At 36.5% G+C, this 26,163-nt stretch overlaps 1 protein-coding gene across 1 annotated transcript in view; it reads left to right on the top strand.

Annotated features, from left to right (window-relative positions):
- The window catches only part of TMEM232 (transmembrane protein 232), a 229,344-nt gene that overhangs the window by 67,788 nt on the left and 135,393 nt on the right, over positions 1–26,163 (top strand). Inside the window, 2 exon segments of the mRNA XM_024122160.1 lie at positions 5,044–5,134; positions 5,136–5,220. Of these exon segments, the coding sequence (XP_023977928.1) occupies positions 5,044–5,134; positions 5,136–5,220 (176 nt within the window).

Here is a 26,163-nt window from a genome sequence, read left to right as displayed (position 1 = left end):
CAAATTTTCTACATATCTCTATCTCTATTTTTGACTCCTGTGAAGTTCAGGAGTCCCCAAGACCACCCTCACTTCTGAAACTACTTGCGAGTTTGGGGACCACCAGGACAACTGTCCTCTCCCAGTGGAGTTGTGTGGAAAGCATTTACTTCTCCAAGAAACAATGTATGACAATTTGCATAGAGTATTGTCACCTATGGAAAGTCACTAAGCTTTGGTATCCAGAATTTTTATTGGGCTTCAGTCACATACATATGGCTGACCCCAGTCTCTGGCCCTTTCAAAGGCAAATTGATAATCACAACCCATGGCTCCCAGGTTAATAAGAACATTCTTATCTGACAGGACATTCCAAGGCATTAGAGGTGACCTCCCAGAAGCCAAGGGTATAGACCATTGTACAAGTTTACTGTACAAATCTGAAGTCTGTGCAATCATCACTTTTCTTATAGATTAACTGCAAAAAACTAAAAATCTTCCTGTCTTCCTTATAGTCCCCCTTTCCACAAAGAAGCCAAAAATATTTTTTAAAACATAAAATGGGTCAGTTCCCTTCTGTATTTAAATGCTCTGTAAGCTTTTTATTACACTAAGAATAAAATCCAAACTCCTTTCCATGGCTTACAAATTGGCCATGATCATTGAGAGTGTGCCTCTGCAAAGGGCATGCCTACCTGATCTCATCTTGTTCTAAGGACCCCCTGGTGTCTTGTACTCCATCCATTCTATCCTTTCTTCTGTTTCTCTAAACTTTCAAGCTATTCTAGGTCCATAGCCTTTGCATTTTCCATCTCTTCTTCTGGGAACACTTCTCTCCAGCTCCTTAGATGGTTAGCTTTTTTTTTTTTTTTTTTTAATCCATCAGATTTCAGCTTGAATATTATGTCCTCATAGAGGTCTTTCTTTCACTCTGTCTGTAGTGGTTTCCTTTTCCTAGTCATTGTTGATCACATTATCATTTCTATTATTTTTGTAATAATATTTTAAAGTTCACTTTCTTAATATCTTTCTCCCCTAGAATTAAGTGTTCCTAGAGCAGCAACATTGTCTTTTTCTTTGGTACATAGAACAGTGGTTGGCACATAGCATTGACTCAGTAAATATTTATTAAACAAATGGCTGGCTTACTGAATAGTTCTTCTCTTGGTTTCTTGACATTGATCTAGTTCCTCCACACTACATGGCATTTCATAGAGATAGTGTTTTAAACTACATCTTGCATTCAGGTTACCTTTCAGTGATACATTCGATTCTGTGGTGCCAAGTTATATTTGTCAAAATTGTAAAAGCTGTGTTCATTTATAATCATCCATATAAGTAGAAATATTCATATTTTATGTTCATTGAATATGTGAAATATAAGTATCTAGGCTGGCAATTAACAGCTTCCAAAGAGTTCAAACGCTAAAATAAAACATTCCTACAGAGAAAAGATCATAAAGTATTGGTTTTCAAATGGTATAATTTAATAAATTTTTAAGGTTTATTAGAAATTTTGTTTTGCTTCAGTTTTGTTATTTCCTAGCTTAGCTGCAGATGGAGACACATTTTTTTCTCAGTACATTTAAAGTAACATCTTTGATAGCTGCCACAGGGTCACTCAAACCAGAACAGAAAAGTGCCTTATGTTACAGTCTGGTCCTTGGATGAGAAGTTTCAGAGCAGGCATGCTTCTCAGCAAGTGTGTAGATATGCATATGAGAGCACATTCTACTTTTTATGACAGTTGTAACACATTCCATCTGTCTTTATAAGAATTTTTTTCTTCATTAACTGTCAGTCAATTGGATGTAATAGATTCTCCCTACAGATATCTGTAAGCAACACTTCACTGTAGTTTAAATCAACAGGTGAGCAGCTTTCTTTTAAAGTCATCAATGGCATTTAAAAATTGAGTTTTGAGAACACAGTTATCAGAATATATTTTATGGATTCATGACTGGTCTACTGGTCTTGTGTATTCTAAAAACAAACCATATTCAGTTCGGTGATTGTAGTGTTCTAAAATATTGTTCCTCAAAAACAATCATTTAAAATATATGAAGGAAGGTAATTTGTATGTACTTTTGTCAATCATTCTTTCTAATGTAAAGAGTTGGGAGTTTAGAAATAAATTAGAAATAAATTTATAAATGGGTTAAAATCCACAGAATGTTTTATTTATCATACTGTTCAAAAACTGCTTTTCTATTTCTGAGGTTTGCAATTCCAGAATTATTCATTAAAAACTCATAGTTGTTTCTCTACTCATATTGAGTTCAGGCCTTATTTTTCTGCTAATGACTCATAAATCCATAATTTCAATTCTGCTATTTTACTTGAATTATAGCTCTGTTTTTACAACAAGCTGAATATCAGATTCCTCTTACCCATCATCATACTATATTTATTTATCTCCTTTCTCCCCAAACTGGCTTTTCTATATAATCTCATTTCTGCAAGTGTTTCCTGAGCTTGAACATGCCCTTGTCCTTTTCACTTCACTCCGTCTTCCTCCTCCATAGCAAAGAAGTCTTGTGAGATCTACTCAACAGTGTCTTAGCTTTGTCCTTTACTCTCCAATCTCCTGCTGCTCATCACAGTAAAGCCCCGGATTACCTCATAAAACTCCCATATTGGTTTCCCAGTTTCTTGCTTGAATAGACATAACATTTCATTGAGCAGATACAACATTACTCTTTTGCTCAAATATCTACCAGTTAATCTGACCTAATTTATCTTTAGTTATTTTACCTTATGCATTTCTAATATGAACTCTCCACCTTAGCTCCATTTGAGATCCTCCCTATCCTCCTCTCTTCTTACAGCTCCCTCTCTGCTGGGGGTTAATGGGCCTGTTACCGGGGAGCCTGAGTGGGGATGGTTCCTGCGGGTCCCTGAGCAGATGGGAGCACCTCTGGGACTGTGGTGGAGCAGGGCTGGAGCCTGGTCACGGGACCACTGCTGTGTCTGCAGATCTCAGGTCTTAAGGGGTACAAATGAATTTGGCTCCCCCCAGGTTCCTGAGCATTCTCCTGCTAGGTCCATGGGTGGGTTCCTGGTGTGCAGAACTGCCGCTGGACCACGGTAGAGTGAGACTGGAACCAGGTCACAGTGCTTCAGTGTCCACAGTCGGGTGCTCAGTCAGTGGGCCTGTTACTCAGGGCACAACAGGCAGGAGTCCTCCCGAGTCCTTTGGTGGATGGGACTGGTGGCAGGACCAGGGACAAGCAGAGCAGGAGCTAAGTTCATGGGGGGACAGGGGTGCTGCTAGGTCCACAGCTGGACCACTGTTGAAAGGCCAACCACCTGAGCCCAGCCTGCCTTCTTGAAGTGGCCCTCCTGAGTCTTGGGTTCCATTGATGTTTTACAACCTATTACCTGGGTTCCAAGGTCTCCCAAAAGGCAGTTTTGTTCATGGATGTCTGCCAAGTTGTTGTTACTGTGAGAGGATGAAGGCTGGGGACTTCCTAGTCCACCATCTTGCTGACATCACTTCCTATATATAATTTCAACTATTGCAATACACCGACTTTTACTGGTAAAATTTTTATGAGGGGAAAATTATATTTTCAAAAGAATTTGCTGCTTAACTGTAGCCTCATATTTGCAGCTTTTACTTTAAGTATCAACTTTAGATAGAAAGGGTGGAAGCTGGACACACGCCTTCCTCCTCCCATTTCTAAGCTGTGTACCTTCTCTCCTGCATCATCCTTCCACCTTCTAGTCTATCTTCCTTTCCTATGAATGGAATAGAGGGCAGGATTGGAAGGAAAAGTATTTGTCTGAATTGGAGAGGCTGTGCTTCGTGGGATAAGATTATCCCAGCCTTCACCTGCCTTTCTCACTCATCAGCAGTGTGTTGCTAGGGAAATTTCTAACCAAGTTGAAGCTCTTATGTTCCCTTCTATTATTCTAAGTATGATATAGTCTTCATAGCAGGACTGTAGTGAGGAGTAACTAGAATATGGGCACATTGTAGGTACTCCCAAGTATTCTAGTTATCGTAACAATGATAATTATTATTAGCCTGGATTATCAAACCCAGATTGAATTAGGAAAAGTTGAAGATTGTGACTTTTCAGATTGTGCCTGTAACTTTATTCAAGAGGGGCATTGATGAATTCAGTGTCACACTAGCTCTCACCAGGATACCCTCCATCTTCCTTTCTGAACCTTCTCTTCCTCTTGCTCCTCTTACTTGCTTCACATACTCAGTACCCTCATGTTGCTCTTTAGCTAACTTAAGCTCATATACCCTTTGAGACCTGCATTAATTTATTTATCCCATCACTAACTAAATGAGAATTCTTGTTTCTTGAATGTATTGCATAGCAATATATCATCTAGTAAGAAATAATTAAGATAAAGAGTAAAGAGAAACTTCTTCCTCTTTTCTGTAGGGGAAATGCATATTTTGAAAGTGGAACTTGATAACTTATTTAAATTGCTAATTGGTATATAATTTTTAGAAGGACAAGTGTATTAGACTTAAAGAAAAACTCTCTGAATTCATTACACCCTTTCCCCTATTTCATTTGATTTATTTCTCTATTATTTAAAAAAATCTTCCAGCTTATATCAGTAATTTTGGTCTACTTTTTACATTATTTTCAAAGCTTTTTTCTTGGTTCAAATGCCATATTTCATAGAGCTTGATCATTTTTATAACAGCCAGTGATTTTTCTCCTGTTTCTCTGATTTATTGTAAAAATTCACCATGGTGGTCTAAGTGTTCATACTTCCTTGAATAAATTCCTCTTTACTTGAATTCCAAAAATGTGTTTATAGTACATAGTTCACAGTTTACCTTTTTAACTTTTAAATTTATTAGGTATAATATTAGGTGCAGTTCAGCTTTTCATAGCGTTAGAAGTTTTTAAACGATCTGTGAGATCTTTTAAAATTAAAGGAGTAAAAGTAGTGAATGTTAAAAAGAAAATTCCAAAGCTCAGAATTTCAAACTTTAAAACATTAATAAAATCAAATTTTTTCTTTTTCACACAACCATACATTAATAAGATGAATAAAATATCTTCCTAAAGAACCTTTCTTTTTAAACAGGTGATCAAGTGAAATGGACTGGATACTATGGCTCAGTGTATAACCTGCTGAAAATGTCATGGGAACTTCAAGGAGATAAGGAGCAGGATGGACAGAAACAAAATATGGCAAATGTTACAGAAAACAAAGGATCATGAGAAAGATGGGTGAATCTGTAATGCAGTAAATATTGCCCAGGTAAGATAAAAACACTGGCCATCAACTGGTACATCTGTCACCAGGAAATATTTGTCCTTTGTCTCTAAGGAAAAAGGAATATTCATATTCAGTGAATATCAGTGATTCACCATTGAGAACGTGATTTTTAAAAGTTAATACTGACCTATTTTTTAGTTAAAGATAAGAGGGTTGACGATCTTCTGATTAAGTAGCTTGAAGAAAGGAGTCGATTTGGGGGAAGACTAATTGTTCTGCTTTGAGCTTGTGCCTTTGAGAGACATCTCTAAGTAGGCTGCCTGTGTGTTCCAATTTGCCGCGGTTAGCCTGGGTCTATGCCTAATTTTCCAGCTTTCTTGTTAGTAGTGAACTAATTCACTCTTAATAGTGTCTCAATTTGGATAGTAAATTATTTAGTGGGGCTTCCCTGGTGGCACAGTGGTTGAGAGTCCGCCTGCCGATGCAGGGGATGCGGGTTCGTGCCCCGGTCCAGGAAGATCCCACATGCCGCGGAGCGGCTGGGCCCATGAGCCATGGCCGCTGAGCCTGCGCGTCCGGAGCCTGTGTTCCGCAACGGGAGAGGCCACAACAGTGAGAGGCCCGTGTACCACAAAAAAAAAAAAAAAAAAAAAAATTATTTAGTGAACTTATTTAGAGTTTTTCTTTCCAGCATTAGACAATATAAATTGCAAATCTGGACTCACTAAATCTAATGTCTTTTTCTTTTTTTAAAAAATTTATTTATTTATTTTTGGCTGTGTTGGGTCTTCGTTTCTGTGCGAGGGCTTTCTCTAGTTGCGGCAAGCGGGGGGCCCACTCTTCATCGCAGTGCGTGGGCCTCTCACTATCATGGCCTCTCTTGTTGTGGAGCACAGGCTCCAGACGCACAGGCTCAATAGTTGTGGCTCACAGGCCTAGTTGCTCCGCGGCATGTGGGATCTTCCCAGACCAGGGCTCGAACCCGTGTCCCCTGCATTGGCAGGCAGATTCTCAACCACTGCGCCACCAGGGAAGCCCTAATGTCTTTTTCTTTAAAGTTAAAAATGTATTTTACAAATTCTTGGTTTTTCTAGCTCTGTTTGAATATATATATTCACATTCAAAGGAAATCATTATGAAATTAGCTATCCATTCTTCATAAAATGCAAATATTATTTTCCAATGATTCTTTATCCATGTGGTATCCTATGATATTTCAAAACTCCATCAAATAGTTTTTTTTTTCTCTTTATGTCTTATTTTGTGCCAGGTTAATTAGTTATCCTAAAGTACACTTTTTTCTGTCCCTGAAAGTTTCTGGTTCTTTCTAGCTTGCATAGATGCAGTTATCCTAACATTCTTTATTTTTTTTAATGTTTATTTATTTAATTTTATTTTTTGGGCTGCATCGGATCTTAGTTGTGGCACATGGGATCTTTCATTGCGGCACACGGGCTCTTCGTTGTGGTGTGCAGGCTTCTCTCTAGTTGTGGCACGCGGGCTCCAGAGCATGTGGGCTCTGTAGTTTGCAACATGTGGGCTCTCTAGTTGCGGTGCGCAGGCTCAGTAGTTGTGGCGAGTGGGCTTAGTTGCCCCGTGACATGTGGGATCTTAGTTCCCCCACCAGGGATCGAACCCTCGTCCTCTGCTTTGGAAGGCGGATTCTTAACCACTGGACCACCAGGGAAGTCCCCTAACACTCTTAATATACTGTTTTCCAATAATAATTACAGATGTGAATTAATGTTAACAAGAAAAGCAAAAATGATTCACTCTGCTTAATTGATTGTCCAAGCTTATGGGTGGGCCATTATTGCAACACAAAATATCTACACTCTAGATCCTTAGTAGAAAACAAAACCTTAAACTCTTTGTTTTGGAACCATAAGTCTGATTTGGAGTAACGATCTTTATGGAGGACTATCTGAAAACATGCAGTCCATCCTTTTCTCTAGATTTCTAAATTTTTTTCATGGAAAAAGGCAATCAGATTGCTGCCCACTTCAACTACAGTGTTTTGGATTTCATGGACTTGCTTTCATGCAACTTGCTTCAGCTTTGTCCTTGGTTTTGGTGAGAAGCACAGAAAAAAAAAAAAGAAAAACAAAGAAAATTATTGTACCTATTATAGTGGTGACCACTATATCACCCAGTATCCTCTTTACTGGGTTTTAGGAAATAAATCCTTCTTAGTTTCATGTGCTCTCTGAACATTATTATTGATTTTGTATAAATGGCTTGCTGGAGCTTAAAAAATGAGAGTCAAATTTTTGACCAGTTTCTGAGAGAGAGGATGATTAGTTGATCTCACCCAGTCTTATTTTTTTTTCTGTTTCCATGATTCTTTCCATTATTTGTTATTATTTATGTTATTATCTGCTTTTGTATCTATTTTTATATGCCACTTTGTATCTCAAACGGATTAGACTGCAACTAAATAAATAAGCTAAGTCAAATTTGTCATTTCTATAATTAGAATTCTATTTATATGCCTGTTTTCAAGGCCAATCAGTAGGTATAAATAGTTTCTTTCTTCAAAATTTTAGTAAATATCTGTAGATAATTACATTTGAAATTCATAAGTCAGTTAATCAGACATAGTAAATATTTTTTAGATGCTACATCCAAGTGAAGACCTTATTACTCAAGCAGTCAGCACTGAGAATAAAGGAATAAACAAAAGCTTTACCACTAGATGTGCTAATTAGTTTTCAGTGCTTAGTGAGGCTTCCAAGAGATGCTTTCATTCATTTTAAATAGTAAATGTGTGGGGAAGGCAAGTTATCCTCAGAGAAAAATCTAAATTAGAAATTTCTAAAAGCAGTTATATTAATTTATGCATAGTACATATTTAACATAAAAATAGGTTTAGGGCTTCCCTGGTGGCGCAGCGGTTGAGAGTCCGCCTGCCGATGCAGGGGACACGGGTTCGTGCCCCGGTCCGGGAGGATCCCACATACCACGGAGCGGCTGGGCCCGTGAGCCATGGTTGCTGAGCCAGTGTGTCCGGAGCCTGTGCTCCGCAACGGGAGAGGCCACAGTGGTGAGAGGCCCGCATACTGCAAAAAAAAAAAAAAAAAAAGTTTGCATTAGGTAGATTAAAAGATATAACATTATAAAGTGGTTTATATAAAGTTTAGCTAGAGAGAGACACATTTGGATTATTAAACAATATAAATAATATAATATAAATGTAAATAAATGACAAATTATAAAGTATCTAGTTGGTAAACTATCACTTAATTTAGTTTGATTCTCTTATTTAATATTAAGATACTATTAGTATGTAAAGTGAGAAATTATATAAACTTTTCACCAAAAACTGTAAAAAATATGAAGCAAATGTGAGTACTTACTTAATCTTTTTTGCCATAGTGAATTCTATGGAAGAAGCAAGGATGTCCAAAAAATAACCTTTACCCAATAAATTTTACTGTTTCATCCAGAAGACCTATTCTTCAGAAAGATAGGGAACAACACAAATGGAATATTATATATGTAGCTGGCCCCATGAAAGTTCATGGCACAAAATGGGAGTTCAGATAAATGTTTGCTCTCTAACTTTTTTCTAATATTAATGAGGAATAAATTACTATTATCTTTAAGTAGTATTTGAGCTGGAGACTTAAATGATGAGTTACGTGAAATGATTCAAAGAGGGAGGGTCAAGGAAAGCATCTTTCAGATAAGGAAATGGCATGAGCCAAACATAAATAAGAATGCTTTAAGAGAAAGTCATTGGTTGACTTTGCCTTGTTGGGGAAAAAGGTTTGGATTGGGCAGTATTAGGCATCAAATTTGAAAGCTATGTTTTGGTTACCAAGCTAAGGTCTTAGAGACTTAGGGATGGTTTGATAAAACTGGAGATGCTAAGTAAAGGAAATGGTTTGGGGAAAAAATTGTTTGTTCTTATGGGATTTAATGGTTTGGTAATTTATGTTGGATAAAAATCATGTATACAATTTCCTATATATTTTTTAAATGAATTACTGCTTTGGAACTTGTGGTACACTGTTAGAGTAATTGTTCCCAATTTATTCAAGGCTCCCTATATCCCATCCTTCCTTCCCCACTCAAATTCTAGGCTTGACCATGGGACTTGATTTAAACAATTCTAATGCTATACAAGTAGAGATTTGAAAAATGCTTACACATTGGTGCCTGCCCTCTCTTTGTTCTCTTGGGACCCTGTAACTGATATGTAAATAAGTCCGAGTTAACCAGGTGGAAGATGAGAGACAACATGGTAGAGAGACAAGCCATCCTAGTTGTTCCACAGACACCTCCCAAAACTAGCCGGTCCCTACCTGACCTAAGAGCTGATCATGGACACACATGAATGAGAGAAGAAGGCACATTCTCCTGTGCCCAGCTCAGATTGCTGACCTTGGCACTGTGGACTAAATAAAAGGTTGTGTTAAGCCTCTAAGTTCTGGGGGGTTTTTTTGTTTGTTTTTTTTACATAGTAGGAGTTTTCTGATTGAGTGCTACATAAATGAGATTTTAATCTGCTACCTTGTTCAGTAGAAATGTTACTTCTTTCATACTTATCATTTTTTAAAAGGCACTAATAATAATAGCTAAGATTTGTTGGGCGTTTACTGTGTGCCATGTGCTAAACACTTTACATGCATTAATTATTTAATCCTCAGAAAAACCCCATATGATACATGAGTTGTTATAGTCTTGATTTTACTGATGAGGAAATTGAAACTTTAAATAAGGACAGTTAAACTTTTTGAAAGGTAAAGTAACTTGCCCATGGATACTGTGGTAGATTACATTGTTTGATTTCCTTATGTTTAATAATCATTGCATTCCTAGAAGAGAAACACTTGCTGATGATGTAGTAATCTTTTTAATATGGCTATATTTGCTTTGATATTATTTTGCTTAAGATATTGCACCCATAATTTTTTTTTTTTACTCTTCAGTAAGATTTATTTATGCTTTTAAAATCATGTTTGAAATTTATAGGACTTAAGTAATAATTCTTCTTAAGGTGTTCCTTTATTTTTTTTGTATTTTATTTTATTTTTTTATACAGCAGGTTCTTATTAGTTACCTATTTTATACATATTAGTGTATATATGTCAATCCCAATCTCCCAGTTCATTCCACCACTACCACTCCACCATAATGTTTTTTATAATGTTTTCTTATAATGTAAGGGTTTATGTCAAAGTTATGCTGAACTAATAAAATGAAATTAGAAGTGATTATCTCTCTCTCTCTTTTATTTTTTCTATTTTCTGGAAGAATTTTGTAGTATTGTCATGATTTATTCCTTAATAATTTTAATTAATTCCTTGAATTCCCAAGTGAAACCACTTGGTCATGGATACTTACAGAAAGGTTTTTAATTTGTGGAAGAATTTTTCAGTTATATGCCTGCCTAGACTTTATTTTTCTTTGCATCAGTTTTGGTTGTTTTTTCTCCTTAAGAATGTGTTTATTTCATTTGCATTTTTAAAGATATTTTATAAAGTTGCTCACAGTATCCTTCTGTGATATTTTAACATCTTTAGAATCTGTCATGATGCTCTTTCTTTTGTTCTCCTTTTAGTGTATCATGCCAAGGGTTTATGAACTTTGTTTTTGAAAAACAAGTTTTGATTCTCTTGATACTGATACTTATTACTTCTATTTTGAACCATTGGTTATGGAAGTTTCTTAATGGCTACATATATGGGATTTTGTTGTTACATTTATGATTTTTGATTTCTAGTTTAATTCTACTGTGTTCAGGGACAATAGTCTCATCATTATGAAATGTTCTTCTTTATAAAAAGTGTATCTTTTCTATTATGAGTATACCACTGTACCTTTTATTAGGGTTCTTTTGGTTAGTATTTGCATGGAGCATCTATTTCCTTTTTTAAAATTCCAAGCTCTCTGAATTCTTACATGTATATATCTTTAGAGAAGCAATATATTTTAACCTGAAAATTATTGACTTTATATTTGAATGCTTATTCTATTTGCACTTAATGCCATTAGAATATATTTGTGTTTATTACTACATCTTTCTATTTACTATTCTGTTTGTACTTTCTGTTCCTGGCTCTCCTTTTGTGTTTGTCTTTTTTTTTTTTTTTTTTTGCTTTTCAATTCCATTCTTTCTTATTGAAGTATGGTTGATTTACAGTGTTATATTAACTTCAGGTGTACAACATAGTGATTTGATATTTTTATAGATTGTATTCCTTAAAGTTATTATAAACTATTGTCCATATTCCTTGTGCTGTGCATTATATCCTCGTATCTTATTTGTTTTATACCTAGTAGTTTATACCTCTTAATCCCCTTCCCCTGTCTTGCCCCTCCCCACCCCTCCTCCTCACTGGTAACCACTAATTTATTCTCTGTGTCTGTGAGTCTGTTTCTGTTTTGCTTGTCATTCATTTGGTTTAATTTTTAGATTCCATATGTAAGTGAAAATGTACAGTATTTGTCTTTGTCTGACTTACTTCACTAAGCATAATACCCTCCAGGTCCATCCATGTGTTGCAAATGGAAAATTTCATTCTTTTCTATGGCTGAGTAATATATATATATAATCTCACATCTTCTTTATCCATCCATCTATTGATGGACACCTAGGTTGCTTCCAGTTCTTGGCTATTGTAAATAATGTTGCCATGAACATTGGAGTACATGTATCTTTTTGAATCAGTGTTTTTGTTTTCTTGGGATATATACTTAAGAATGGAATTGCTGGATCACATGGTAGTTCTTCTTTTAATATTTTGAGGAACCTCCATACTGTTTTCCATAATAGCTGTACCAATTTACATTCCCACCAACAGTGTGCTAAGTTTCCCTTTTCTCCACATCGTCAGCAACATTTATAATGTGTTGTCTTTTTGATGATGGCAAATCTGACCTGTGTGAGGTGATATCTCATTGTGGTTTCAGTTTGTATTTCCCTGATTAGTGATGTTGAACATCTTTTCATGTGCCTATTGGCCATCTGTTTTTTTTTTTTTTAATGTCTAATCAGGTCTTCTGCCCGTTTTTGTTTTTTGTTTTTTTTTGTGGTATGCGGGCCTCCCTCTGTTGTGGCCTCTCCCGTTGCGGAGCACAGGCTCCGGACGCGCAGGCTCAGCGGCCATGGCTCACGGGCCCAGCCGCTCCGCGGCATGTGGGATCCTCCCGGACCGGGGCACAAACCCGGTTCCCCTGCATCGGCAGGCGGACGCGCAACCACTGCGCCACCAGGGAAGCCCCTGCCCGTTTTTTAATTGTGTTGTTTGTTTTTTTGATATTGAGTTGTATGAGCTCTTTGTATATTTTGGATATTAACTCCTTATCAGACATATTGTTTGCCAATATCTTCTCCCATTCAGTAGGTTGTCTTTTTGTTTTGTTGATGGTTTTCTTCACTGTGAAAAAGCACTTAAGTTTAATTCAGTTAATGTGTTTATTTTTTCTTTTGTTTCTCTTGCTTGAGGAGACAAATCCAAAAATATATTGCCAAGACTTACATCAAAGAATGTACTGCCTATGTTTTCTTCTAAGAGTGTTATGGTTTCCAGTCTTACATTTTAGGTCTTTAGTTCATTTTCAGTTTATTTTGTATAGGGTATAAGAAAATGTTCTAATTTCATTCTTTTTCATGTACCTGTCCAGTTTTCCCAATACCACTTCTTTAACAGACTGTCTTTTCTCCATTGTATAGTTTTGCTTGCTTTGTTGTAAACTAATTGACCATATGTGCATAGATTTCTTTCTGAGCTCTCTATTCTGTTCCATTGATCAACATGTCTGTTTTTTTGCCATTACCACACTCTTTTGATTACTATAGCTTTGTAGTATAGACTGAAGTCAGGGAGTGTGATACCTCCAGCTTTGTTCTTTTTTCTTAATATTGCTTTGGCCATTTGAGTGTCTTTTGTGGTTTCTTGCAAATTTTAGAATTATTTGTTGTAGTTCTATGAAAAATATCATTGGTATTTTGATAGGTATTGCATTAAATCTGTAGATTGCTTTGGGTAATATGCACATTTTAACAGTATTAATTCTTCCAATCCATGAACACAGGCTATCTTTCTATGTATTCATATCATCTTCAAGTTCCTTCATCAGTGTCTTATAGTTTTCAGAGTATAGGTCTTTCACCTCCTTGGTTAAGTTTATTCCTGGGTATTTTGTTCTTTTGGATGCAATTTTAAATGGAGTTGTTTTCGACTCATGGACATAGAGAACATACTTGTGGTTGCCAAGGGGGAGGCGGGGAGGGAGAGAGATGGACTGGGAGTTTAGAGTTAGTAGATGTAAACTATTATATATAGGATGGATAAACAAGGTCCTACTGTGTAGCACAGGGAACTATATGCAATCTCCTGGGATAAAACATAATGGAAAAGAATATAAAAAGAATATATATATATGTGTATAACTGAGTCACTTTGCTGTACAGCAGAAATTAGCACAACATTGTAACTCAACTATACTTCAATAAAAATTTTTTTTTAAATGCAGGATGTACCCAAAAAAATGGGATTGTTTTCTTGCTTTCTCTTTCTCATAGTTCATTATTAGTGTATAGAAAAGCAACAGATTTCTGTATATTATTCTTGTAGCCTGTAACTTTACTGAATTCATTTATTAGTTTTAACTTTTTTTGGTGTAGACTTTAAGGTTTTCTACGTATAGTATTTTGTCATCTGCAAATAGTGACAGTTTTACTTCTTCCCTTCCAACTTGGATGCTTTTTATTTTTCTTGTTTGATTGCTGTGGCTAGGACTTACAATACTATGTTAAATAGAAATGGTGAGAGTGGTCATCCTTGTCCTGTTACTGATTTTAGAGGAAAAACTTTCATTTTTTAACCATTAAGTATGATGTTAGCTATGGGTTTTTCATAAATGGATTTTATTATGTTGAGATGTTTTCCCTCTATGCCAAATTTGTTGAGAGTTTTTTTTTTTATCATGAACGAGTGTTGAATTGTGTCAAATGTTTTTCCTGCATCTACTGAGATGATCATGTGATTTTTATCCTTCATTTTGTGAATTTGGGATATCACATTGGTGGATTTGTGTAAGTTGAACCATCCTTAAATCCCTGGAATACAGCCTACTTGTTCATGATGTATGATCTTTTTAATATATTGTTGAATTCAGTTTGCTAATATTTTGTTGAGGATTTTTGCATCCATGTTCATCAAAGATACTGGCTTGTAATATTCTTTTTTGCAGTGTCTGTCTGGTTTTGATATCAGGGTAATGGTAGCCTTGTTGAATGAATTTGGGAGTGTTCCCTCCTCTTTAGTTTTTTGGAATAGTTTGAGGATAGGTATTAACTCTCCTTTTTATGTTTGGTAGAATTCTCCTGTGAGGCCCTCTGATCCTAGACTTTTTTGGAAGTTTTTTAATACCGGATTCAATTTCATTTCTACTGATCAATCTGTTCAGACTGTCTATTTCTTCCTGATTTAGTCTTGAAAGATTATATGTTTCTAGGAGTTTGTCCATTTGTTCTTGGTTATGCAATTTGTTGGCAGATAACTATTTGTAGTATTCTCTCATTATTTTTATGTGATATCATTTGTAATATCTCCTCCTTCATTTCTTATTTTGTTTGTGTCCTGTCTTTTTCTTCATGAGCCTAGCTAAAGGCTTATCAAATTTGTTTATTTTTCAAAAAAATCATCTTTTGGTTTCATTGATCTTTTCTGTTGTCTTATTGGTCTCTATTTTATTTATTTCCATATTACCTTTATTATTTCATTCCTTCTGCTGCCTTTGGGCTTTGTTTGTTCTTTTTGTAATTCCTTTAGATGGTCGTTTAGGTTGTTTATTTGAGATTTTTGTTGTTTCGTGAGGTAGGCCTCTATTGCTATAAACGTCCCTCTTAGAAGTGCTTTTGCTGTGTCCCATAGATTTTGAGAAGTTTTGTTTTTATTTTCACTTGTCTCAAGGTATTTTCTGATTTCGTCTTTGATTTCTTTGTTGAACCGTCGTTTTTCTTAGTAGCATGCTGCTTAGTCTTCATGTGTTTGTGTTTTTCCCATTTTTATTCTTATAATTGATTTCCAGTTTCATACTGGAAAAAGTACTTGATATAATTTTTATCTAAAATTTGTTGAGACTTGTTTTGTGGCCTAGTATGTGATCTATCCTGGAGAACTTGCCATATGCACTTGAATCCAATATGTATTCTGCTGTTTTTGGATGGAATGTCCTGAGATATCTATTAAGTTCAACTGATCTAATATGTCACTTAAGGCAAATGTTTTCTTATTGATTTTTTGCCTGATGATCTGTCCATTTGTGTAAGTGAGCTGTTAAAGTTTCTTACTACTACTGTATTGTTTTCAATTTCTCCCTTTATGTCTGTTGCTATTTGCTTTATATATTTATGTGCTCCTATATTAGGTGCATACATGTTTATGAATGTTATATCTTCTTGTATTGATTCATTTATCATTATACAATGCCCTTTTTTGTCTTTTATTATAGACTTTGACTTTAATGTTTACTTTGTCTTATATGAGTATTGCTAGCCCAGCTTTTTTTTTTTCATTTCTATTTGCATGGAATATATTTTTCTATCCCCTCACTTTCAGTCTGCATGTGTCTTTAGCTCAAAAGTGAGTCTCTTGTAGGCAACATGTAGATAGGTCTTGTTTTTTAATCCAGTCAGCCACCTTATGTCCTGTGATTGGAGAATTTTGTCCATTGACATTTAAAGTGATTATTGATAGTTACGTACTTGTTGCCATTTTGTTACCTGTTTTCTGGTTGTCCTGTCTCCTTTTTTTAAGACTCATTTTGTGCCCTTTCAGGAAGATTTTTCATTATACCGTTTCATCCCACACCCTTTGTTTGTTTACTTGGTGGTCACACATTCCTTTATTTGTTACCCTGATGTTACAAAATGAATCCCTTATTATTGAATTCTAATGTAGGGAGATTTATATTTTCCTGGACCATAAAATCATCTTATAATATTTTAACTCCTTTTCTTTCTCTTAAACAATTTTCCTATTGAGCATTTAAATTGTGTGTGTTTCTCTGGGTGTGTTTCTGTGTTTTGTGTGTGTGTGCATGGCTGCATGTGTGTGTGTTTACAGATACCAACATATTAATATTGTTTTATATACTCAGTATTCTTTAGATTTACTTATATATTTACATGTTTCTCTCCTTACTTTTCCTTCTTGAATCGCTGACCTTCCATATGGGATTATTTTTCTTTCGCTCAAAGAAAATCCTTTCATATTCTTTTCATGAGCATCTGCTGGTGGCTAATTCTGTCAGTTTTTACTGACAAAAGGTTTTTATTCAATCTGATTTTGAAGGATAGTTTTATTGGCCAAGAATTCTATATTGGTATAGACAGACACAGTTAAGTGTCTGTCTGCAGTGTTTGTTCTTTTCCAAGCTAATGTTTTCCGTGAATCATTTTTATGATTTTGGTCATAAAGCCTTTTTTTCCAAATTATTTTTAGCTAATATATTTTTAATGTAAATTGCATAATAACATGTCTATACTAGGTTTCAAGAATAATAATGTCTAAACTAATGCCTTTAAATTCTCCACAGCTAATTATTCAAAAGACCAAAGTGATTAGCATCTATGCAGTTTTCAGTTTTTCTCTTCTAAGGCTGAAACTCCCTTTTACGCTTAATTTCTCTGAGGAAAATGATACTTATATTTATTTCATGTTTTAAAAAGCTGCCTCCTTAAGCGAGTTAATAATGGTACTGTAGAATAACTTAAACAGCTAAATCACGTATATGAATCAGACAAAGCAAGATGATTTCAAAAGAATGAATACATTTGGTCTATAGGTGTAATGTGTTAGAGCAAATATTTTGCAATTATTAAAGTTGTACTATCTTGTCTGGAATAGTCTGAACGCTTTCTATATAATTTATCTTTATAGGTGTGTTTAATTTTACAGTACAACATGAGCATGATATAATCAAATTTCCTTTCCTTTTCTTTCTTTTCTTTCTTTTCTTTTTGGCACTATCATGGCAACACTTATTTACAGTAATAAAATACAAAGGTTAGTTACTTGTTTTTAAACATGTTTAGTTTTAAAAAATTACTTAATAATTCCCACATACCATTAAACCACTTATATTATTGTCCTGTGATACCTCTTTAGGGAACAAATTCTATGGCATAAAATAGTTAGAAGCTTTCTTTTACAAGTGGTAAAAACCTTGTTAGTCTTTAGATGCTGCCTCACTGCTCAATGTGAATAGAGAACATCTAAAAAAAAAAAAAGCCCTATACAGTGCATACAGTGAAGGCTTGTACCTCAGATTCTTTGATCTGAAATAAAATATTTATTCCACTTTTATTTCAGTTAATGCAAATGACTATGCTTATAGCAAAACCTTTGTTTATTCTTTCCTTCCTAACACCTTGCTCCCAGAACCTTTCCTTGTGTAAGGTAATCATCATATTACCTACACAGAGTGAAACATAGCCTTAATTATAAACTACTCTACATTGGAGTGGGAAGGATTTATTTCACTAGGATTGATGATACTTGTATGTTTATGGAATTAAGAGAGATTTTCTCTTTTTATACTTTAAAAATAAATATGCAATTCATATGATAAACTATTGATTTTAATAAATTAAAATTTATATTTAATACCTCAATTTATCTACATCACTGGTAAATCCTTTACTAACTGTATTATGTACTTTAATGTCTTGTATGGTTTTTTAATCCATAGTAGCATTCTATCATCTACAATTCTTTTTATATCTGTTCATAAAATTTGATACTTAATGGAGGTTAGATGAGATGTGAGATATTTAATAGCAAATTTGAAATGAAAAACATTTCTAAATATCCCTAAACATGAACCTTTCATCTGACAAATTCAATATAAACCCAACTGTTGCCTGAGTATTTGGGAAAGAAATAAAAAACTGTCATATAGTCACAGTGGCATAATAAACAAATGTTAATTGATGTGCTTTGTTTGAAATACTTCCATGGAGACTTGCAATGAGCAAGGCTCTTCTGTATAGGCAATTCAGCAACATATGTTGGCACATCTAGGAAAAGTCATCATGTATAAATGCTTTCTGCCATCTGGTATATGACCTAAAATATCAAAAGGAAATATGTGCAACTAAAATGAATATGTGACTTTATTCAGAGTACCTCTGACTCATTAGGTAAAGCCCTTGCTGGTTAACATTTCATGATGATATCTTTAAAATAAAATTTGTTTTTATTCTTAATGCTATTTCCATACTCCTAATGTACTTTTTCTATTTATTGGAGTATAATTGCTTTACAATGTTGTGTTAGTTTCTGCTGTACAGTGAAGTGAATCAGCTATATGTATACATATATACCCTCCCTCTTGGACTTCCCCCCCCCGCCACCATCCCACCCATCTAGGTTGTCACAGAGCACCAAGCTGAGCTCCCTGTGCTATATAGCAGGTTCCTACTACCTATCTATTTTACACATGGTAGTGTATTTATGCCAAGCCTAATCTTCCAGTTCTTTCCATCCTCCCTTTCCCCACTGTGTCCACATGTCAGTTCTCTATGTCTGCGTCTCTATTCCTGCCCTGCAGATAGGTGCATCTGTACCATTTTTCTAGATTCCACATGTATGTGTTAATATATGATATTTGTTTTTCTCTTTCTGACTTACTTCACTCTGTATGACAGACTCTAGGTCCATCCACAACTCTACAACTGACCCAATTTCTTTCTGTTTTATGGCTGAGTAATATTCTATTGTATATATGTACCAAATCTTCTTTATCCATTCATCTGTCGTTGGACATTTAGACTGTTTCCGTGTCCTGGCTATTGTAAATAGAGCTGCAGTGAACATTGGGGTGCATGTGTCTCTTTGAATTACAGTTTTCTCAGGGTATATGCCCAGTAGTGGGACTGCTAGGTCATATGGTAGTTCTATTTTTAGTTTTTTTAAGGAGCTTCCATACTGTTCTCCATAGTGGCTGTATCAATTTACATTCCCACCAACAGTGCAGTAGGATTCCCTTTTCTCCACACCGCCTCCAGCATTTATTGTTTGTAGATTTTTTGATGATGGACATTCTGACCAGTGTGAGGTGATATCTCATTGCAGTTTTGCATGGCTCTAATAATTATGATGTTGAGCAGCCTTTCATGTGCCTCTTGGCCATCTGTATGTCTTCTTTGGTGAAATGTCTGTTTAGGATTTCTGCCCGTTTTTTGATTCAGTTGTTTGTTTTTTTGATACGGAGCTCCAAGACATGTTTGTATATTTTGGAGATTAATCCTTTGTCAGTTGCTTCATTTGCAAATATTCTAAGGGTTGTCTTTTTGTCTCATTTATAGTTTCCTTTGCTGTGCAAAAGCTTTTAAGTTTCATTAGGTCCCATTTGTTTATTTTAGTTTTTATTTTCATTACTCTAAGAGGTGGGTCAAAAAGGATCTTGCTGTGATTTATGTCAAAGAGAGTTTTTCCTATGTTTTCCTCTAAGAGTTTTATAGTGTCTGGTCTTGCATTTAGATCTTTAATCCATCTTGAGTTTATTTTTGCTTATGATGTTAGGGAGTATTCTAATTTCATTCTTTTACATATAGCCGTCCAGTTTTCCCAGCACCACTTATTGAAGAGTCTGTCTTTTCTCCATTGTATGTTCTTGCCTCCTTTGTCATAAATTAGGTGACCATATGTGCGTGGGTTTATCTCTGGGCTTTCTATCTTGTACCATTGATCTATATTTCTGTGTTGGTGCCAGTACCATACTGTGTTGATTACTGTAGCTTTGTAGTACAGTTTGAAGTCCAGGAGCCAGATTCCTCCAGCCCCATTTTTCTTTCTCAAGATTGCTTTGGTTATTCGGCATCTTTTGTGTTTCCATACAAATTGTAAAAATTTTTGTTCTAATTCTGTAAAGAATGCCATTGGTAGTGTGATTGGGATTGCATTGGATCTGTAGATTGCTTTGGGTAGTATAGTTATTTTCACAATGTGGATTCTTCCGATCCAAGAGCATGGTATATTTCTTCATCTCTTTATGTCATCTTTGATTTCTTTCACCAGTGTTTTATTGTTTTCTGAGTACAAGTCTTTTGTCTCCTTAGGTAGGTTTATTCCTAGCTATTTTATTCTTTTTATTGCAGTGGTGAATGGGATTGTTTCCATAATTACTCTTTCTGATCTTTCATTGTTAGTGTATAGGAATGCAAGTGATTTCTTTGCATTAATTTTGTATCCTGCAACCTTAACCGATTCATTGATTAGTTCTAGTAGTTTTATTGTGGCATCTTTAGGATTTTCTATGTATAGTATCATGTCATCTGCAAACAGTGACAGTTTTACTACTTCTTTTCCAATTTGTATTCCTTTTTTAAATTTTATATAATCTGATCTTTATTTTTAATTTTTTGAATTTTATTTTATTTTTTATACAGCAGGTTCTTATTAGTTATACATTTTATACATAATAGTGTATATATGTCAATCCCAATCTCCCAATTCATCCCACCACCACCACCACCCTCCCCTTCTTTCCCCTATTGGTGTCCATATGTGTGTTCTCTACATCTGTGTTTCTATTTCTGCCTTGCAAACTGTTCATCTGTACCATTTTTGTAGATTCCACATATATGTGTTAATATATGATATTTGTTTTTCTATTTCTGACTTCACTCTGTATGACAGTCTCTAGGTCCATCCACGTCTCTACAAATGAACCAATTTTGTTCTTTTTTATGGCTGAGTAATATTCCATTGTATATGTGTACCACATCTTCTTTATCCATTCGTCTGTCGATGGGAATTTAGGTTGCTTAAATGACCTGGCTATTGTAAATAGTGCTGCAATGAACATTGGGGTGCATGTGACTTCTTGAATTATGGTTTTCTCTGGGTATATGCCCAGTAGTGGGATTGCTGGGTCATATGGTAATTCTATTTTTAATTTTTTAACTAACCTCCATATTGTTCTCCACAGTGGCTGTATCAATTTGTATTCCCACCAACAGTGCAAGAGGGTTCCCTTCTCTCCACACCCTCTCCAGCATTTGTTGTTTGTAGATTTTCTGATGATGCCCATTCTAACTGGTGTGAGGTGATACCTCATTGTAGTTTTGATTTGCATTTCTCTAATAATTAGTGATGTTGAACAACCTTTCCTGTGCCTCTTGGCCATCTGTATGTCTCCTTTGGAGAAATGTCTATTTAGGTCTTCTGCCTGTTTTTCGATTCAGTTGTTTTTTTAATATGGAGCTGCATGATCTCTTTCTATATTTTGGAGATTAATCCTTTGTCCGTTGATTCGTTTGCAAATATTTTCTCCCATTCTTAGGGTTGTCTTTTTGTCTTGTTTATAGTTTCCTTTGCTGTACAAAAGCTTTTAAGTTTCATTAGGTCCCATTTGTTTATTTATGTTTTTATTTCAATTACTCTGGGAGGTGAATCACAAAAGATCTTGCTGTGATTTATGTCAGAGTGTTCTTCGTATGTTTTCTTCTAAGAGTTTTATAGTGTCCGGTCTTACATTTAGGTCTCTAATCCATTTTGAGTTTATTTTTGTTTATGGTGTTAGGGAGTATTCTAATTTCATTCTTTTACAAGTAGCCATCCAGTTTTCCCAGCACCACTTATTGAAGAGTCTGTCTTTTCTCCATTGTATATCCTTGCCTCCTTTGTCATAGATTAGTTAACCACAGGTGCGTGGGTTTATCTCTGGCTTTCTATCTTGTTCCATTGATCTGTATTTGTTTTTATGCCAGTACCATATTGTTTTGATTACTGTAGCTTTGTAGTATAGGCTGAAGTCAGGAAGTCCAGTTCCTCCAGCTCCATTTTTTTCCCTCAAGATTGCTTTGTTTATTTGGGGTCTTTTGTGTCTCCATACAAATTTTAAGATTTTTCATTCTAGCCCTGTAAAAAATGCCATTGGTAATTTGATAGGGATTGCATTGAATCTATAGATTGCTTTGGGTAGTATAGTCATTTTCACAATATTGATTCTTCCAGTCCATGAACATGGTATATCTCTCCATGTTTATCTCATCTTTGATTTGTTTCATCAGTGTCTTATAGTTTTCTGAGTACAGGTCTTTTGACTCCTTAGGTAGGTTTATTCCTAGGTATTTTATTCTTTTTGTTGCAATGGTGAATGTGATTGTTTCCTTAATTTTTCTTTGTGATCTTTCATTGTTAGTATATAGGAATGCAAGAGATTTCTGTGCATTAATTTTGTATACTAAAACTTTCCCAAATTCATTGATTAGCTCTAGTAGTTCTGGTGGCATCTTTAGGATTTTCTGTGTATAGTATCATGTCATCTGCAAACAGTGACAGTTTTACTTCTTCTTTACCAATTTGTGTTCCTTTTCTTTCTCTTCTCTGATTGCTGTGGCTAGGACTTCAACAACTATGTTGAATAATAGTGGCAAGAGTGGACATCCTTGTCTTTTTCCTGATCTTAGAGGAAATGCTTTCACTTTTTCACCATTGTGAATCATGTTTGCTGTGGGTTTGTCATATGCGGCCTTTATTATGTTCAGGTAGGTTCCCTCTATGACCACTTTCTGAAGAGTTTTTGTCATAAATCGGTGTTGAATTTTGTCAAAAGCTTTTTCTGCATTTGTTGAGATGATCATATGGTTTTTATTCTTCAGTTTGTTAATATGGTGTATCACATTGATTGATTTGCATATATTGAAGAATCCTTGTATCCTTGGGATAAATCCCACTTGATCATGGTGTATGATCCTTTTAATGTGCTGTTGGATTCTGTTTGCTAGTATTTTGTTGAGGGTTTTTGCATCTATAATCATCAGTGATATTGGTCTGTAAATTTCTTTTTTGTGTGTGATATCTTTGTCTGGTTTTGGTGTCCGGGTGATGGTGGCCTTGTAGAATGTGTTTGGGAGTGTTCCTTCCTTTGCAATTTTTTGGATGAGTTTGAGAACGATGGGTGTCAGCTCTTCTCTAAATGTTTGATAGAATTCACCTGTGAAGCCATCTGGTCCTGGACTTTTGTTTGTTGGAAGATTTTTAATTACAGTTTCAATTTCATTACTTGTGATAAGTCTGTTTGTATTTTCTAATTCTTCCAGGTTCAGTCTTGGAAAATTGTCCCTTTCCAAGAATTTGTCCATTTTTTCGTGGTTGTCCAGTTTATTGGCATATAGTTGTTTGTAGTATTCTCTTATAATACTTTGTATTTCTGTGGTGTCAGTTGTGATTTCTCCTTTTTCATTTCTAATTTTATTGATTTGCATCCTCTACCTTTTTTTCTTGATGAGTTTGGCTAAAGGTTTATCCATTTTTTTTATCTTCTCAAAGAACCAAATTTTAGTTTTATTGATCTTTGCTATTTTTTCTTCATTTCTATATCACTTATTTCTGCTTTGATTTTTATGATTTCTTTCCTTGTAATAATTTTGGATTTTCTTTGTTCTTCTTTCTCTAGTTGCTTTAGGTGTAGGTCTTTTTCTTCTCTTGTGTTTCCTGTCTAGAAAAGTTCCTTTAGCATTTGTTGTAAAGCTGGTTTGGTGGTGCTGAATTCTTTAGCTTTTGCTTGTCTGAAAAGCTTTTGATTTCTCCATCGAATCTGAATGAAATCCTTGCTGGGTAGAGTAATCTTGGTTGTAGGTTTTTCTCTTTTATCACTTTAAGTATGTCCTGCCACTGCCTTCTGGTCTGCAGAGTTTCTCCTGAAAAATCAGCTGTTAACCTTATGGAGATTCCTTTGTATTTTATTTTTTGCTTTTCCATTGCTGCTTTTAATATTTTTTCTTTGAATTTAATGTTAGTTAGTTTGATTAATATGTGTCTTGGTGTGTTTCTCCTAGGGTTTAACCTGTATGGGACTCTGCACTTCCTGGACTTGGGTGACTATTTCCTTGCCCATGTTAGGGAAGTTTTACACTATAATCTCTCTGAATATTTTCTCAGACCCTTTCCTTTTCTCTTCATCTTCTGGGACCCCTATAATTTGAATGTTGGTGTGTTTATTGTTGTACAAGAGGTCTCTGAGATTGTCTTCAATTCTTTTCATTGTTCTATCTTTACTGTGCTCCTCATCAGTTATTTCCAACATTCTCTCTTCCAGCTCACTTATTTGTTCTTCTCCCTCAGTTATTCTGTTATTGATTCCTTCTTGTGTATTTTTCATTTTAGTTATTGTGTTGTTTATCTCTGTTCTTTAGTTCTTCTAGATCTTTGTTAAACATTTCTTGTATTTTCTTGATCTGTGCCTCCATTCTGTTTTCGAGATTCTGGTTCATCTTTACTATCATTACTCTGAATTCTTTTTCAGGAAGATTGCCTATTTCCTCTTCATTTATTGGTCTTGTAATTTTTTACCTTGCTCCTTCATCAGTGACATATTTTTTTGTCATCTCAGTTTTTTTTTTTTTGATGGGTGGGACTGTGTTCCTGTCTTACTGGTTGTTTGGCCTGAGGCTTCCAGCACTTGAGTTTGTGGGCTGCTGGGTACAGATGGGTCTTGTTGTCAAGATGAAGACCTGTGGGAGACCTCACTGTGATGAATATTCCCTGGGGTCTGAGGTTTTCTGTTAGTCCAGTGGTTTGGACTCGGAGCCCCCATCACAGGAGCTCAGGCCCAACCCGCAACTCGTGAACCAAGATTCCACAAGCCACTCAGGTCTGCAAAACAAACAAAAGAAAAAAAGGAGCAGAACAATAACAGAGTAAAAAATAAAATAAAATTAGAAAACTAACAGATATGTTAGAAAACATAAATTAATATATAGATGAAACAACAACCAGAAGGTAAAAGAGAACCACAATAGAAAAAGATAGGAGGAAAAAAACAGCCAGAAAAGGCCTTGGCTGTGTGTGGCAGGACTTAGGTAGGGGCGGGGTTTAGGCGGTAGGCAGGGCCTATGTTTCAGACCCAACAGGGCCATAAAAGGCGCTGGGAGGGGTGGGTGGTGGCGCTTAGGCTCAGCGCGGTAGGAGGGTCCAGCAGTGCCTCTAGCCTTGGAGGGTGGAGGACCAGGTCCGGGACACCAGCAGTCTCCCTGGGCCCAAGTGGGTGGGGGAAATGCTAGGTCTGTCCCCCAATTCTCCTATCCCAGAGGGTCCCTCCCCTTTGGTCTCTCTTCTTCTTCCCCCACTCCCTCCCCTCCTAGGACCCACATGGCAGGAGAGGGCTCAGGAAGGCAGCGGACCAGACCCAGAAGCCCAGCAAGCTTTCTGGGGCTGAGTGGGTAGGGGGAACTCCAGTGGCGCTTCCCCTGATCCTCCTGTCCTGGAGGTTCCCCTCTGATCTCCCTCTCCTCCTCTTCCCCCCTCTTGCCTCTCTCCTATGCCCCTAGGACCCCCACGGCCAGAGGGTGTCTTGGAGAATGGAGGACCGTGGCTGGGAGCCCAGCAGGCTTCCTGCAGCCCAAGTGGGTGGGGGAAACACCCTCCATGCCTACCCAGATCCTCCACCCCAGAGGGCCCCTCCCCTTCCGCCTCTCCTCTTCTCCCCCTGCCTCTGTCCTACGCCCCTAGGACCAGTGCGCCCTGGAAGGGGCCCTGGTGAACATAGGACCTGGCCAGGGATCCCAGCAGGCTTCTGGGGGCCCGAGAGGGTGGGGGAAATGCCCGGGTGCCTCCTCTGATCCTCCAATCCCAGAGGGCCACTTCGCAACCACCTCTCCTTTTCTTCCCCCATTCCAGGACCAACACAGCCGGAGGGGGTCCTGGAAGGCAAAAGACCTGAACCAGGACCCCAGCAGGCTTCCCAGGGCCCGAATGGGTGGGGGGAATGCACTCCACACCTCTGCTGATTTTCCGGTCCTGGAGGGTCCCACTGTCCGCCTCTCCTCCTCTTTCCCTCCTCCCTCCCATGCCCCTAGGACCCACAAGGTCAGAGGGGGCCCTGGAGAATGGGGGACCAGGCCCTGTAGCCTAGCAGGCTTCCTAGGGCCCAAGTGGATGAGGGAAACGCCCTCCGTGCCTCCCATGACCCTCTAGTCCTGGAGGGCCCCTTCCCATCCGCCTCTCCTATTCTCTCCCC

Source organism: Physeter macrocephalus, chromosome 8 (genome assembly GCF_002837175.3).
Source record: "Physeter macrocephalus isolate SW-GA chromosome 8, ASM283717v5, whole genome shotgun sequence".
Taxonomy (NCBI): domain Eukaryota; kingdom Metazoa; phylum Chordata; class Mammalia; order Artiodactyla; family Physeteridae; genus Physeter; species Physeter macrocephalus.
Note: the sequence above shows the minus strand (reverse complement) of the source record. Positions and strands in the feature narration are given on the sequence as shown.